The sequence below is a fragment of the Drosophila melanogaster genome, chromosome 2R (genome assembly GCF_000001215.4).
Source record: "Drosophila melanogaster chromosome 2R".
NCBI classification, from domain to species: domain Eukaryota; kingdom Metazoa; phylum Arthropoda; class Insecta; order Diptera; family Drosophilidae; genus Drosophila; species Drosophila melanogaster.
The window spans coordinates 17,355,273-17,373,063 of record NT_033778.4 but is presented as its reverse complement, the minus strand read 5'-3'; the positions used below and the strand labels follow the sequence as shown (position 1 = coordinate 17,373,063).

Sequence of the window (17,791 nt, the reverse complement as noted above, 5' to 3'; positions counted from 1 at the left end):
GAAAGTTGGTTGGTTGTGTTTCAGACATAGTTTTTGTATTGTTTTGGATATGGCAGGATGCAAACGGAAACCAATTCAGAAAATCAAAAAGAGTTTTTGGATTTGTTGTGTGATTCGTGTTTTTTTTTTGGTTTGGAGGGTTTTTTTTTTTTTTATATTTATCATCAGTTTTCAGTTTTGAAAAAAAGAGAAGAGCAGAAAAAAGAAAAGAAAAAGAGCACAAATTAGTTATATCTTATAATATTGAAATGGTTCACTAGAATGGTTAATGGTTGGTTAGAATAAATACGGTTTTCGGTTTTACAATTGCTTGATGTTGGTGGAGTTCCAGATGTTAGTCGTAGTTAATACAGCTAACTATATATGTAGGTATAGGTATGTCTCGAACGTTCTTATCGGTTTCACATGATACATTTAATATAGATACTCGTATGTTAAGCTAATTTCTCTTCGACTTAAACAATCTAAAAAGGCGTAGAAGTGAAATCATAAGATGGCTTTGCAAATGAATCGTAAGAGTACTGAATTTCTATAATCACAGTGTGTTCCTCGAAATTGTAATTTTCCGGTCTTGTTTTCGTCACTTGATTGGGGGACTGCGCGGGGGGTATACATTTTGTGTGTAACTTAAACGCATAGCTGAGAAATAAAGTTTGGCATGAAATAAAACACACCGTGGTAGAAGCAGCAAGTATTCGATCAACAGAAACTGGGCCAAGAAAAGCTAATAAAGCTTCGAAAGCGAAGCGCCTCAAAAGAGCTATCTGAAGATGAACTCACTCATATGTATATGTCTTTTGGGGAACTCAAAAATGCTCTGACCTCTGATCTTTGATCTGATCAGTCTGATTGATTGATTGATTTTCTTTCTTAGGTTCTATTGGGGCGGTACTAGGCGGTAACAATTACATATCCTAATAGGCGGCACTAGAAATATAAGAAAAGAGAAGAGAGAAGAGAAAGAGAGATCGTAAAGGTTGGGGTTAGTGTCGTTACCATCATATCGAGGCCTCATTTTTTGTCGGTGGCCCTACGAGTGCGACACAGAAACCAAAGATTGGGGGTGGGAAAATCAAAAGCTGCCAAGCTAAACTCAAAGTTAAGGCCATCAAGCTTTTTCGATCCTTGCCGCTCAAGTCTGAAGCGAAACTGAAGCACACGAAAAGCTGAAGCTAAGGCAAAAGCGAAGGCTAAGCGCACTGATATCGGCCAGGAAGCTCGCCAGGATAAAGAAACGAGGATTTAAAAGGGGATACGACCTCTGCATACCTAATTATGTAAAAGGTGCCGTTCACTAGCATCGGACACTGAGTGTACATGAGGCCCCTCTCCGGTTGGGCTACGATATCGAAATATATATAGAGAATACACAGTTTTATATATATTAACATCTCTGCTGTGTGTGAATGGCGTGAGTGTGGTGGTTGTGTGTGTGTGTGTGTTTGTGTGCTTGTGGGTGGTTGGGTGTTTGGTGAACAAACAACTGCTAACAGCTATGACACCCTGAGGTGTGTCCAGCTCATGTCCCACGGCATATTCAGTTCATATTATGGCCCGAAGCTACTGACATCACCAAGTCAACGTCATCGCCGCGCCTTTGGCCCTGTTTACTTGTTTGTTTGTTTGCCTGTTTGATTGTTGATTCTTGTCTGAGGAGCGGCAGCGCATTTAATTTGATTAACTGAACTGAGGGCCCGCCCACACAACAGGTCCTTCCAAACTCTGGGTGCACAATTTTACAAGGGACAAACAGATGTCTCAGCGAATACTTGCTGCTCTCTGGTAGTGTTTTATTTCCATTTCGGGGACGATTAAACGGGTCAAAAGAATAATCTTAGCATAGTGAATAATGGGCAAGCGATCATGCAGGAAGGCTTCGGTGTGTCGCCGATAGCCAGGGCTCACTGTACCTGGCCACTGGCATCCGTGTAGATGACACAGGAAGCGTTCAAGGGTATTTTCGGACTCGCTATATATGAGACCATATTTATTTGGCCAAAAAGCCGAAAAAGCATGCCTCAAATCAAATATGCGTTATGATAGAGAGAAAGAGAAATATTATTATAGACATATGTGTGTGTGTGTGTGGGTGAGTGTGAGTTGGTGTGATAATAAAAGATGGGGAATATGTGTGAACACAAAAATACACATAATAGTTGTTTTTTTAATTTCGGTTTTGTTGATTTTCCATGCAGCGTTTGTTTTTTCGATCCAAATCCGTGCGTGATTGTTGTTATTCATAAATTAAATAGATATAAACATTTGGTTTCGTTTTTGTTTGAGTTGCATGCAAATGGTGAGAACATTGTTGTCATTTTATTTTGGTTTAATATATCATTGTTGATTTTTTGCGCATGTGTGTTAGCATGTAAAAAAGGTAGAAAAATTAGATGAAATAATTATATTGTTCGTAAATCCATCGCAGAAATTAAAACAAATTAGTTTGCAGTAAGTAAGTAAAGACTTAAAATTAAGCGTAAGCTGCATATGCAAAAAACAAGTATCCGACTAGTGGTAATATCAAATTTTTCCGCATGTTGGTCGAATTTCATTCCATCTTCCAACTCGTTAACAGCCCTTGATTTCGAATTATGCAAATGCGGCGAAAGCCTCGAATGAAAAAATACTTTGCGGAAAAGAGGTAAAAATAAAGTTTTTCACAGGCCACACGGGACACGAGTTAATAAATGTAAATGTGTGACACCACGCCCTCCGTGGCGCCACCGCCCCCACTAAAATAACAATGTTTTCGTGTTGTAATTACGGCTTTTGCCCCTTTTGCAGACCGCACCCATTCCCTGCGCCCACGTGTAATTAACTTGTTGCTGGCGGAAAAGTTTTTTTCGGATCTACGGCTTTGTTGTTCGCATATGCAAAAAGGCAAAACGCACTTAAACCTATCGTAGATTAGTTCGGGTTCGGTTCAGTTTGTTTTGGTTTCGTTTGGCTTTTGAAGCTGGTTTGGCACAGAGCGGGAGCAGGCAAATTAGCAAATTATAAAAGTGTAGCATACTTTTTGGGGGCTTGGGCGGTTAGTTAGTTGACGCTGCAAATAAAGGGGATTATGTAATGATATAAATAAAAACGGCAACGAAGCGCAGGCTAAGCGGCAAAACTGAAAAATGCAGAAGAAGAAATGATGAGTGTTATCAAATCAAAAGCATATTAATTAGGAAACAAATTAAAACTCAGCAGCACAGCAGCTATTCACAATTTTTGAAGCGCATTTCAAACTTGTTACTGCGTCAGCCGTAAATGCTGTAAAGGAGAAAAAAAAGAGGGTAAGCACGGTTCGGTTATCAAGCGGGATATATAAGAATCGCTCCTCACAGGACATCACACAGAAACAAGGCGAATACTTACTACATATACATACAAACAAGCCTGCAAAAGTCAATCAAATATGGTAGATAGAAACGAGTACGTATATATTGGAGTATGCATAGGAGTTTCGATTTTCAAAGGGAACGCAAGGAACTTTCACTAAATTCTTTGGGTTTACCAGTTTGCCTCGTAGTCGTAGTGTTTGTTTTACTTTTGGGGGTTGTGTGAGGTGTTTTTTTTGTAGAGTAGTGTGTGTGTGTGTGGACTGGACTATAGACTCTGGTTCTTCCAGCGCAGGAATAGTTGAAGCAGTTTTCTATTTGGTTTTAGATGTTCTCGTTCTCAAGCGTTTCGCTGTGCCTTCAAAAGCAACTTCACCTAGAAAGCATCTCGCACTACAAGCTTGCTAACTAAGTGTAGGTGTATATATAGGAGTGTGTTTGTGTGTGAGTGTTTGTGTGTGTGTGTGCGTGTTCGTTAAGAATCGTATGGAGTATAGTCTCCTCTATGTTCAGCAAACAGTCAAACATTTTACATGGCGGATCTTATTTGTTATCCTGCTGTTACGAAAAAGAAAGAAACAATTCGTTTGAAAAGAAACAAAAAAAAAAAAGAATTCATGTTAATAACATTTACTGGCCACAAGTGTATTGTATGTGTGTATGGGTGTATCGGTAGGCTAAGCAGATCGATTGCCCGATCGAACAGGAACGAATAACCCAATTTAGTCGATCTCCGATCTTCCTTAGCTCCACCAATCAAAGCGGTTAAACGACAAACGAGTCTACCAAAACGAAAAAATTGTGGGCATTAGACATACTTAGCATCTATATAGCAGGTATCAGTCTTCAGATATAATCATAAGTATACCGTTATGGGAGTAAACAAAAGCTCGGATATTGGGGCGGTGCACCAGCTTACCTTAGAAGTGCTTTCATATAGCATTACCATCATACCACATGCCTCAGAAGCCATACACGAGTTATATATGTATGTGAACAAACGCAATGTACGAGTAGTAATATCGGTCTCGAGAGCGAGCGAGAGAGATACATATATAGAGGGTAGAAAGAGACAGCCACTTGCAACGTCACTGCTTGATATTCATACTCATAGTCATATCGGAATACTTGCTACAAAAAAGTTCTGTTTCATTGAGCACATGCTGAAAATTACAAATTACGCTCCAATCGAAAGATCTCACAAAATATGAAGAACAGTATTAAATCAAAGTAAACACAATAAAGGTCAACTAAATGAATGTAACTCAAAATAATTTTTTATGTTCAAATCGCATACTAGCGTACTTTCCAACAATAATTTCCCCAAAAATGAGAAAGTCGAGCGCTTTCATTGGGCAGACGAATAGGTGGGGTTTAGTGTTCGTTCGAAAGAGACAACATTACTGTTTCTTTGGCGTCGCTCTTACTTTTTGTAATGAAGTCAAAGAAAAGCTTCAAGTTGAGTACGGGTAGGTAATACATCGGTGGACTGACTGATTCAAGGATCATGCTAGTGAAAGAGTTATAGTAAGACTGAAAATCTTAGGGTTGTGAGAGTTACATCTAGAAGATAGATATATAAAGTTGCTTGCTTGAAAGAGAGTCTTAGATTAAAATAGAGCAAATTTGTCGCATAAAACTTAAAATGAATCGAAGCATTTCTTTGAAAACATTACAAAAAGCGCTTAACTCTAGTGGGTATACATATTTAATATTGACATATATATATATATATAATATTCCATACACAAGAACAGCTTTAGCCAAACAATACAGTAATATATCTCTGGATAATCCAGCAAGCCAAGTGTATTGAGAGTTCTACTAAAGAAAATCGGGTGTGTCTATGTGAAGTGTGTGAGGAAATCAAAAGAGTTTTAGTCGAGCAGAGGACACATTGAATTTTACGTACGCCTAAACAGTTACCACTGAGGTTCTTATTTTTATAAAAAAAAAAATTAGCAAAAATTAATTGAAAAAGCTTGATTTAAATAAAATATTCAGCAAAATGAGTAGATTAACTTAGAAGTAAAATCATAAATATACCAAATCAGAATAAATTGAAAAAAATAGTAATGTAGAACAGCCAACAAATAGAGAGAGAGAGAAAGAGACAACGCACAGCAAACTGTTGTTTATGGATTAGTAGTGGGTGAGAAAGAGAGAATGTTAGTTTTGGTTTGATCACTTTCCAAGGTTCGAGTAAAAGAAGCCAACAAGTTGTTTTACGGTTTTTACAATAAAACGTATATAATATAATTTCAATATAATTTGTTTGTCTTTATAATAATAATACGACTAATGTTAGCACAGATATAACATATTCAGTAGTGTCTTTGCTTGTGTATAGATGTGTGTATAGATATATATTTCGACATATATATTTAAATGTTATGAATAATTTTAGCTTGGACATTCTTGCACTTGTACCAACTCTCTTATTTGACATGCCATATTTTTCGCTTACTTTTCGTCGATGGAAGTAAGCACGAAATGAAATCCTAATTTATTGTAAATTGGTTTCTCTCAGTGTAATGTGTGTGAGACTTCTGGTGGTTTGGCTACAAATTAAAAGGAGGCAACTATGTGAAATACACTAAACTATAATTTCTATTGGACGGTACTGTACTTCTATTTATTGAACAAGGCCTGAAAACCCAATTAACTATATTGGAATGGACTGTGGTTTTCTAAGTGGTTATATTTCATTTCTTTCCTTTGTATATTTAAATCAGCCTAACTCATTTTTATCCTAGTGTCAACTGACAATTTATTACTATATTGTTTGCTCGGTAATGTTAACATATTGTTTTTTGTCTGTTGCTGTGTTTTTGGTGCATTGCAAAGGTTGAAAAAGCGGAATAAAATATGAGCTCTTAGGTCTTAAATGCAAGTTAGTTATATCTTGGCGCCATGCAGTGGTGAGTGGTGTTTTGGTTTGCTTTTAGTTTTTGTTTTTGTTTTTGCTTTAGTTCTTAGTTAGTTTGAGAGCGTTTTCTGAACATTTTCGCTAAGTTTTCTCTTGCTGAAATTATGGGCCAACGCCAACAGTTCTACGTTGATAACGAAAAAATTAACCATACGACACATAAAGATAATGTTTCCATACTTTTAGGCAAGACATTGAGATATATGATGAATATATGTAGGTATTAGTTTAATCTGGTGTAGCTTGCTATACGTATTATTATATATATAGGTAGGTATACGTTGAATCAATATTGTATTCTGCTGCCATGTTTAGTAAGCTTATTTCTTATCGATTATATATAGAGTAAGCCAAGCATTTGTTGGCCATAGGCAGATAGGTATATTTAGATAAATGGTATATTCAGATTTTACAACTAGTTCTCTACCGTTAGCGTACTCATTTTGCTTGCCATTATTCTAAGAGCTAAAACATATATAGGTTAAATGGATTTACGGAGGTAGAAAGATCTTTGTCTTGGAGGAAAAGCAATAAGAGGGGAAGCAGACCAAGGTGAAGGAGTCAGGCAGTCCTAAAATGTGTGTATGGCTGTGTGAAGAAGACTGCGTTGAATGCGCGAATAAAAGTAATAATCTTAATTTTTATTTTAAATTAAAAAATTGACAAGCTAGGGGGGTATGGGTTTAAAGAGATTTATAGAGATAGAGTGCTGCTCTGCCCAAAAGCGCTCGGCAAAGCTTGTGTTTTTATGGATCGGTATTTGATATGTCTATATATCAAAGGAGTACATTTAAGTCATAGGTGAGATGTAAAAGCGGCACAACGGAAACATATATCAAGTGAATACCGAATAAGTAAATAAAATAAAGTAAAATACCAACACACAATAAGATATTTATATATTTGTTTTTTTCTTTTCGTAAACTATATATTTAGAAAAACACACGATAATATAAATAAAACATTAAGAAAAACTATCGAAACTAAACTAGAATTAGGATTAGAATTAGGATAAGAATTAGTGGCAAACATCAAATCGTTGTCAGACATTAGAAGTACTTTCATTTAAAACAATTTTACAGAGATTATCGTATATATCCAATAATAATGTGTGGAGGATGTTTCGGATGAGGAGTTTTAGCAGTTGCGGGGTGGTATAGGCGGGGAGGCTAAAACTTAAGGTGCGCAAGTCAGTGGCAAATTTATCTTGGAGGTTCTTCTCAAATATTTTTCAATCGGGAACACACTTTAAGAATTATATAAAACCTACACTACAAACTGGTTTATAAGTACAAAAAATACATAAATATCAACATACAAATTATATAGAAAAGAACGTAAAGCAATAAACTGATAATCACACGAGATCTAACATTAAAAACTTAGTTCTGTTTGTCAATGATTTTATTCTTTTTTTTTTTTAACAATTCCATTACAAAAAGGAAAACATTTATAATACATCGATAGAGTGGGTGATAGTTGTTAAGGAACAGGTGAAAAATGAAATCAGGATATGGAGATAGTCTTTGAAAATCAAAAGGGTTTACATAGTTCTGGTCAACACATCAAATTTAAATCTCGATAACATAACATTAACATAAATTAATTTTGCTGGCTTAACAGTCTGAAAAGTGTTTGGGTATCTGGTGTGTGAGTGAAACAGATAGAGAGACGTGATCGTGAGTGGTGACTGTACTGTAATATCTGATTAGTAAGCTAGACATACGATTTACAGATAGATCCTGGTCATTATAATGCCTTTTTTCTTTTGTGTACTAGTGGGGGATGAGCGTGTGTTAGAGTACATAGTGTGGGTGTATATATTGTATCGAATATGGGTAGCAGCATACAGCACGTACACCTAGGTTTATATGTATTTGTATATCGTATAAGTATTCTATATAATCTAGACAATATTCGTTACGCAATAATCGTTGCTCAACAATTTTAAACAATTACAACAGCATTCACGCTAGCTATCTAGCTAGTAAGGAAATATTAAGAAACAGCAATAGGGAGTTAGATAGAGAGAGAGAGAGCGCGAAAAATGAATGATGGACGGGGGCGAGAGAAAGACAGCTATTCGAACTACCGCATTTGGGAGACAGGGACGGCAATATGGCATTAAGCACCCGCAGCTAGCAACAAGCATACACAACTGTACCCAGCATCGGCAGCAGCATTAGAGGTTTATCCTTTTTTAAACTCCTTTCTGGCTTAATGATTTTGATCCCTCAAAGCTTTTTAGCTATCACAGTTCTTCGTTTCTTTCTCTGGCCCGCCCCCGTTTTAAGTTTTTTTCTATCCGTTTTGTGTGACCGTTTCCTATAAACTAGAGTTAACTAAGAGCTATTCAAAAAAGGAACTTAAGTATTACTATCATCTAACATCTGTTTCTCTTCCGTTCGCTTGTGCTTTAAAAGCTCGGTTTTTCGATTCATTTGCGAAAATGGCAACACTTGAGTCACAGTGAGGTTATGTTTCGTTTGTGAAATAACTTAATGGCAAATTATCGATTTCGTGTCAGCAAGTTTTGGGCATTTGGGTTAGTAAGCATTGATCTTCGATCTGTCTCGCTGTCTGTCGGATTTTAGTTATCTTGTCATGGTTCCGTTTCCTAACGCTATGAGGCCTATGGTAAAACTAAGATCTAAACGTTTCTCTCTACATGTCCTTTCAAAGAAAACTGAGGCACATATTCTTACGTCTTCGATGTGTTTATATCTATAAATCTAAAATGGTGTGACTATTCCATCTGTTCGATGGCTTGGTGCATTAAGTACAGTTGTGTTTGGACTTTTAGATTGTTATCGCCCGGGTTCTTAGGAGGTCTTCATCTTTTTGTAGGGATTTAGGACCATGGCACTGCCTGGGGTTCCCGCCTGAGCGGCTGCTGCTGCTGCTGCAGCAGCTGCATATTGCTGGGCAGCAGCGGCCTGAGTCTGTGGCATGGCATAGGCTGCGGTGGGCATCATTCCGGGATAGAAGTAGCTCTGTGGCTGCGCATATGGCATAGGTGAGGGTGCTCTCAATAGCGTAGCCGATTGATACTGACTGGCACCGACTGGGGCACGCACTGGGGTGCCGGGCACAGGAGTCGCTAGTCCTGAACTGGGCAGGGAACCCAACTGGCGCATTTGGGCCTGAGCCTGGGCCTGAGCTTGAGCTTGAGCTTGAGCCTGAGCTTGGGCCTGAACTTGTGCTGCCTGCGCCTGGGCCTGAGCCTGCATTTGCAGTAGTGTTGCCATGGAAACGGCTTGATGCTGGGCGGGCTGAACAGGCTGTGCACCAGCTGCTGCGGCCACATAGCTCTTGTTGAGTGTCAAGCCGGTGTAGGCAGCGGCCGCCGAGGAGACACCCGGCTTTGTGCCCGCACTGGCCAGCTTCATGGCGTAGTTTTTCTGGGCCACCTCCTTGGCCAGGGCAGCCGGATCGGCGTAGTAGCTACCTGTAGCGGTGGCCTGAGGTGCCAAACCGGCTGCGGCATAGGCGGCGTAGGCCTGCTGGGCATAGACAGCATGGGCTTGAGCCTGCGCCTGAGCTTGAGCCTGCGCCTGTTGTTGCTGCTGCTGCATTTGAGCCTGGGCGTAGGAGGGAGTGCTGCTGGGCAGACTCACCATGGCAGAGGTCGGTGCTCCGTAGTGGGAGTACAGATTACCATAGGCGGACATGGCATAGTTGATGCGCTGCTGAGTCTGGGCCTGAACTTGGGCCTGTGCCTGGGCCTGGGCCTGAACCTGAGCTTGGGCCTGGGCTTGAGCCTGAGCCTGATAGGAAACTGCCGGAGCAGAAGTTGTGGGTGTTGGCAGAATGCCAGTGCTATGACCATTAACCATATACCTCGAATATCCCTCGCCATTCTGCTTGGCATAGTTACGTGATGCTGATGCTGATGCTGCGGCTGCGGCTGCTGCGTTATTGCTGCTACTCTCTAAGTCGCCACCGTTCAATTCTTCGGGATTAGCCGACTTGAGCTGACCATTGTTAAGATTGTTATTGATATAGGACAAGTAATTGTTATTATCGCCCAGGCCATTGGGCAGGGGGAGAAGACTATCGCCTTGGGGCGAACGTTGGCAAGGGGGCGGTGTGTCGCCAGGGGGATGGGTGGCAGATGTTGCTGCTGCTGCTGCTGCTGCAGATTCTGTATCTAGTGTGTCTGTTTCTGTTGCAGTGGCAGCTGTTGCTGCTGTGTCTTGGGGATTTGGTGAGATTGTTCGTGTTGTATTACAATCTTTAGCGGGACTTGAATTTTGCTGATTCTGATTCAGATTCACTTGGTCACTATTGTCTTGATTGCTGACTTGATCAATGGCATCGTTGCGATCGGCATTATCAGCTTCACCATCAGCAGTACTATCGTGATTTTTGTCATGGTCTTGATTGCGATCGGAATCGTTATCACTATCGTTAGGATTAGTAATGGCTGTTGTTGTTGTCGTTGGTGGTGTGCCCAACGCTGATAGTAATGATGATGATGCTGTTGTTGTTGCTGATGATGTTATATTGGTAGAAGCCATAACAGCGTTTATGATACCTTTATTATTAATATTATTATTAATCATATTGTTACTGGCTGTTGCTGTTGTACTTGTTGTTGTTATGACGCTACTTAATTGTAGTTGTTGTTGTAGTAGTACATTTTGTTGTTGATGTTGTTGTTGTTGTTGTTGTTGTGGTGGTGGTTGTTGTTGTTGTTGGGGATACTCACATGAGACTGGCACGTAGGGCTGCATTAGCTGCTGATAGGCGGTCGCACCGGGCTGATAAACTGGAATGCCAGACTTTTCGGCAGCTGGACGTTTGAACGGTACCATGCCAGAGAATTGCTGCTTGGCGCAAAAGAGATGGTTAGCATGTGGTGGGGAGGAAATAGAAAGAGATGGAAAATATTCATTAGTCATCATAAATCATATAATGCACATCTAGCTTTCATCTTAGCCTACTGTTAACCATAAACACTATAACAATTGCTTACAAACGAGCTTGCTTTTGGTTAATTTTGAATTTCTTATTTATTTTTTTTTTCGCTTTGCTTGCTTTTTTCGCCAATTTCTATTCGTTTGAGGTGGGAATTACCAAATCATACTTAATATGAAAAGATAAATTTTTTCAACTGAATGAAACTCAAAACTAAAAGGAAATCTAAACAAAAGCTGACTATACGTAGTAGTTGGCAACTGAACAAATCGAAAGTGCGTGCAGTTCGGTGGAAAATTGGGAAAAGCGTACGCAGTTTACATTTAAGTGAAATGAATTTGCTTTCGGTGTTATTGATTTATATAATTAATTTTTTTGTTTTTTTTTTTGTGATATTTATCCGATCGGTTTTATAATTTTTGTGTGCATATAAGCTTTGATATCTTTGTTAAGATTAAGAGGTCTCCATTAATGGTTGATTATTTATGAAATTATACTGTTTTTTAAGAAGCAGACCAATGTCCTCGATTCATTGAGCGATTTCGATTGATTTTGAATGCATGCGGCGTTCATCGAAAGTTTATCTGGTAAGTAGCATATCTGGATGTGTGTATATATTTATCGCTTGATATTGCTATTCAGGCGGTAGTCTATATAGTGTATAGATAGTTTGAAGATCGGTTTCAAGGCGGACTACTTTAGGTGGCGATTGTCATTCAGTTTGGAGTACTTACGAAGTTGTCATAGTAAAATGAACCAACCGTTTTAACATCCATCTTTATTGGCATTTATCGATTGTTGTTGATTATGCGGTTAGTGTATGATTTGTAGTTGATTGTTGGGTTATCATTGTTTGATTGATGATCAGATCGGTTTGGATCGGATTCGTTCGGGGTTAGCACACACATTTCGCATTTATTATGTTCGATATCGAGAGACATAGGTGAGATAGGTGGTGTTTTGAAACGAACGCAAGAGTTTATGGAATCGAAGAAGAGCAAATGAAGAGGAGAGAAGAACACAAATGAAATTAGTGGATATATCCTGGGCACAGTACAGTGGCGTTATGGCATTAATCAGATACATATATACATAAACGGGTACACAGATACTTAGTCCTAATAAGTGGCAATGTGATGTGATGTGTGGGCGTGATGGGCGTGATGGCCGTAATGGGCGTAATGTGAACGGAAAAGGGGGCGGGACAAACAAAGTCTGCAGGCTGCAGGTGCTGCATGTTCAGCTAATTAACCAGGAAAAGCACTTAAACAATTAAGCTCGCGAATGCAATCAGTGGCAGCGTCAGAGGCGAAAGCAAAAGAAAGAAACTTACAGTTACCGCTGAAGGTAAAGCTACAGATACAGATACAGCTACAGTTACAGTTACAGATACAGCTACATAGCTACAGCCTTGGCAATTATCGGTTAAATCATTTTAATTAACACTTGGCAGCGCAAATGTGCTCGTGCTGTGATTGTGATTTATCATATGCCACGTGTAATTGGTTAAACTCGCTCTTGCCATTGCAAAAAGTGTGTTTGTGTGTGCGCAGGTGTGTCTGTATTGATTAGTGTGTGGCTGTGTGCCAGTGTGTGTGTGTGTTTGTGTGTCTTGGCGAGTGTTTGCGCTTTTGATATATCGGATAATGACTTCATTTTGTAAATTAAATGTCGGGGGTTGCATCCCCAGCCGACCTGGCCATGCTGATGATAAACGTTAATTGATGGCACTTTGATGTGCATCTGACTGACTAACTGAGTGGGTGGTGGGCACGTGAGTGATTGAGTGGTGGAATAACTAAGGTTGGGTGGTTAGGTGAAAGCCGAGAGCATTTCGCTTCGAGGGTCAGATGTACGTTACTGGGGTTTTAAACGGAGGGTTCATATACTAAGTGGTTAATCTTGACCAGTTTGCAGTCACACGCGCTTTGGTGAAGCACTTAAATGTGCAACATGATGTTCACAAAAATACTTTTTAAAATTTAATTTAAGCTTTCAGAAAACTTTTTAGTATTAAGATTAAATTACAGTATGTTAATAAATGCATTGTTGCTGCTTTTCCTATTTTCCTGCACACCAAAGCAGCTTTTCAACTGTATTTAACAAGTTCTACTTAAAACTATTTTCTTATAGCGCAGATCCTTCGTGGGATCTCTTCGTACGCCTAAAAGCATGCAACAAAAAAGGCAAACTCAGTTAGAATTTCAAAGGAATGAGGATAACAAACTAATGTCGTAAATTGAATAAAGAAAACCATAAACGCAAGAATCCAAATATGGAACAATTCAAAAACGCAAAAACACATGGTGAAGGAAAAGAACAGAAAAATACCAGTGGAAACATGTCGGTCGTGTCCGCCGCCCGCTTCTTGCCCACTTCCAGTGTGTGATGGCCCATGACAGCGGCGGCAGCGGCGGCGGCAGCAGCGGCGGCGGCGGCAGCGGCGTTGTTTGTGGTTGTTGTTGCTGTTGTCGAGGTGGCTGCTGCGCCAGCGGTGCTGTGGTTGTTGTTGTTGTTGATGTTGTTCAGCTGGTGTTGCAATTGTTGTTGTTGCTGGTGATGGTGTGCCGCAAGAGGTGAGGTCTGTGTGTGAGTGCGTGTGTGTTGGTGTGTGCGTACGCGTGTCAAACATTTTTGAAAATTTTAATTGTTTTTTTTTTTTTCGAAGTGGGAAATGTGCAAAATTATTAACATATATATACAAGCATTTAAATGGCGTGTCCATTAAATAGTTGAAGGATTCCAATTTGAATTATTTAAGCGGCAGCGGTGTTGTCATTTTCAATTGATTTTTTTGTTCATTTGTTGTGCGATTTCCATGAATAATTAAATATTGAGTCCAAATTCGGATTATTTTTATTTTCAGCACAAATTGCAGGGGGAATATTAAATTTTGTTTGTGTTCATTTTTAGATTTTTCGTTCGTTTTCATATTCAGATTTTCAGGTGCACAAGTGTGTGAGTGTTTTTGTGATTGTATTCGTACCATCCATCGTAGAAGCAGTTACAGTGTGTGTGTGGGTGGGTGTGGTTGAGTTTGTATTTGTGTTGGCACAGGCGAACAGATGAAAAATACATAATAGTAGAAGAGTACGGAAGTGTTTTGATATCGATAAGTAAATAAATAGAAAAAAATCAAATCGTACATATATAATGATTATTATATTTGTATAGAGAGTAAATATGAATAAATCAAGTAGAAATCAACGGTAATCCAAATAAACACGATTTCCATTTGATATTGAAAGAGCCTTAAAATGGTGGTTACTCATACCAACTAAATGTTAATAATTTCGATTAATATTCATTGGTTTATTCAGAAAGAAGCGTAAAACATGTTAGTTTTGTGTGAGTGAAAAGCCTTGTTTGGTTAGAAAATCGTTTCAAAAAAGCTTGCGAAAGCCAGCAAAGTGTAAAAGACCTGTTTTCTTAAATACATAAACTTACATATTTGTTGCTTACGATCTAGCTTAAGAATTGGTATATTGAATGGGTTGCCAACAATATCACACGTATGTATCTGCAAGTGATTCGGCAATTTTGACAAGACACATTCGCATTTGTGGGTTTCTGTATTTATTTCAAGACACATTTTATTGTATATATCAAGTATACCTACCGATGTCCCGTTGCTGCTGCTCATTCATAGCTAAGGCAACTCAAGGATAATGTAAACTACAAAACTATGTTTTTGGTTTAGTGGCATTGGGTTTGTGTATTGGAACTATAGTTCTTCCAGCGTAACCCAGTTTTGGTTTTTAAGCCATATCATATACCCCAGTGTTCACTTTTAAATCCCCGGCAAAGTTGCGACCCCAATTTCCGTTCCCATAAATTTTCCTGCACAGCCCAATGCTAATGCGTTTAACACCGCAATTGGATTCAGCTCTTGCCCGATTTTCGCCCCTTTTGCCACGAAAGTGGACTCATGTGTGCCTAATAACCAAGAACCACAAAATAAAAATAAACCAAATACGGCAGCAGGACACTGGCAAAAAAAACTTAGCATACATTTGGCTACGGCCGCATGAAAGAGTGCACAAATTTGCATTTAAATGGAGAGGCAGCGAAAGAGACAGATAGTCTAAGGTGCAAAAGAGACGGCCAGTTGAACCAACTCCTTCGTTTTTTCGACCCGTTTTTTCTCTGGGCTAGTGTCACTGGCCATGAATGCTACAAATGGATTAATTCGCTTGGGCGCGACAACATCGTGGGGTGTTCACCATATCTACATATATCCCATGCTGAATGTGTGTATCGTATCGGGGTCGAGTCCATAAAAAACCAGCGGGTTGGCCCAGCAGACTACGCTGGACAATTCATTGGCATGGAAATCTCTGCTTTTAGTTAATTTTCCGGTTCAAACGTTATCCGGCCCGGACTAATCCATGTTGTCCATGTCCGTGTCCGTGTCCGTATCCTTGTCCGTGTCCCTGTCCGTATACGTACACGTATCCGTGTCCCGTACAGGTTGACATTTACATTTTTGGTCAGTTCGGTGAGAAAAAAGAGATGGTTCTCCGTCCTGGTTTCATGTTGTCCTGCCGTGAACCGATTCCCCTTCAATTTCACTTTTCCTTCGGCCTTTTTTCTTGGCCGAGATGCTCTTGTCACGCTTACATGCCGGGATTATAGTTCTGTGTGGTCGTTCGTTGCGGCAGGTGGCATATTCGCCATCGACGTCGAGGGGAGATCCCCCATCGATATGGGGATTTTTTTTTTTTACCCTCTTTGGTTGCTGACATATGGGGGACATTTCGGTGACCCAGAATGCCAAACAGCAATCATAATAAACAAAACTTAAACGCTTATCAACGACAGCAACAATAACGCAGGGAAATAATATAGGAAAATCATATATGCAGAGGTAAATTGTTGTGTTTTTGTGGTGTTGTGGTTTTGTAGCGTCTGTTGGCTAGATTTGGATATATATGTAAGTATATATAACTCGATAAGAGGAAGGGATAAAATCAGCTAACAGTAAGTGGGTTTTAAAGGGTACATTTAGGGAGAGTATAATATGGATATTGGAATTCTTCAAAGTCGGACTACGACCAAAGTATAAAGATTATAGTTTGATGATATCCTTTCACTTTGCATGCTGAACAATTTTGTTGTTTATACAGAGAATATTATTATAAAGCTAAGAGATTTATTAACTTGAAACAGTCTACGTATAGGTATTTAATAATGAGATGTATTGAAAGAATTCGAAATTGCTCTGAAATGAAACAGCAGCATTTCATCGGTCTTGTATATTTGACAATAATTAGTTAGTTCATGAAATAATTTTACCGCCCATAATAATCTCTTTCATTTGTATGATATTCTTCTACTTTAAAATTCGATTTTGCGGGAGATCAAAATAATGCACGATAAAAAAAAAACAACAACAACCATGGCAGACAGGTGCAATAAGGTAAGCGTTTAATTCCCATTTTTACCAGGCCTGTAATCACATTAAACGAGCACCCATAAATACAATTATCGGCTCAGAAAGTGGCAGCATGTCGGTGAGGGGAGGGTATGTCAACATATGTGCCTGCATGGTATGTGCTTTCGGGAAAGTATCAAAGGACATTTTCATACAATAATCACGTTTGTCCTGCCCTTCCGCTCGACGAGGAGAGCCTCGATTGAATTACGCCTAAAATGCTGCAACAATTTTTCACTTTATGCGATATTATGCTGCAATTATGTGTGTCATTTTCACCAACCCCCTTCCCCACTCTCCTTCTCTCTCTCTCTCTCTCTCTTCCACTCCCGATTCCCGCATGGCCAACAAGGACATCGTTGTTGTTTGTTGCGTCAAATAAATTTCCAGCAGAAAGCAATTAAGTCGCGAATTAAGTACGGCGCATAGGACACGCAGCCGGGAAACACGGATACGTACCACGTACGTGCCCATATGTCCATGTGTATGTGTGCATGTACGTGTGAGTGCCGTGTTGGCCCGGCTGCCTCGCTTTTCCGCTTTCCCGCTTTGCGCTTTTCCTCCGCATTTTCCCTGCTCGACCTGCTCCAGCGTGCTCAAAGTTTTAACGCGTTGTAATAAATGTTAATTTTGGCCTAACGAAAATCAACATTTATGGCGTGTTTTATGTGAGCTTCAACATATTTCCGTGTTGCCGGATATTTTTGGCCCCATTCTCCCCCCCTTTATTCCTCCTGTTGGCAGGATTATGCTCTTCCATCTACCCACGCTGTTTGTTTGTTTCTGTCTGGGGCGCGTACTTAAAAAATATAATTATATATTGATCTACAAACAAAATTAACATCTAAATGACGCTGAACACCCTGTTTGAATGGTGTCTCACCAAATGATTGTTGAACATTTCATTTGCCTAGGACAAACATAATTAAGTTCAGCCAAATGAGTTTTCAATTAGCCATAAAATTATATTTGATGTCTCTACACTGACTTTATTTAAATATTTTTTTATGAGCGAATCAAATTTTCTATCTATTTTATTACTATACTAAAAACAATCATTTATCTGATTTTAAATTGGAAAAAGTAGATATATATTCTAAAATGATCACTAATAAGTAACACAGAATCTGTAAAGGATGTTTGAAAACATTTTGAGTCCAAGTTGATTTAAGGCAGAATTTT

At 39.2% G+C, this 17,791-nt stretch overlaps 1 protein-coding gene across 16 annotated transcripts in view; it reads right to left on the bottom strand.

The window, feature by feature from the left end:
- Positions 1-17,791, bottom strand: part of mbl (muscleblind) — a gene marked incomplete at both ends in the record, with an annotated part of 162,828 nt that overhangs the window by 6,313 nt on the left and 138,724 nt on the right. For 2 of the 16 annotated variants that reach the window (NM_001274115.1, NM_001426710.1), the window contains 3 exon segments: positions 1,911-1,969; positions 10,967-11,084; positions 13,507-13,758. In NM_001274115.1, coding sequence (NP_001261044.1) covers positions 1,911-1,969; positions 10,967-11,084; positions 13,507-13,758 — 429 coding nt within the window. 16 annotated transcript variants of the gene reach the window in all.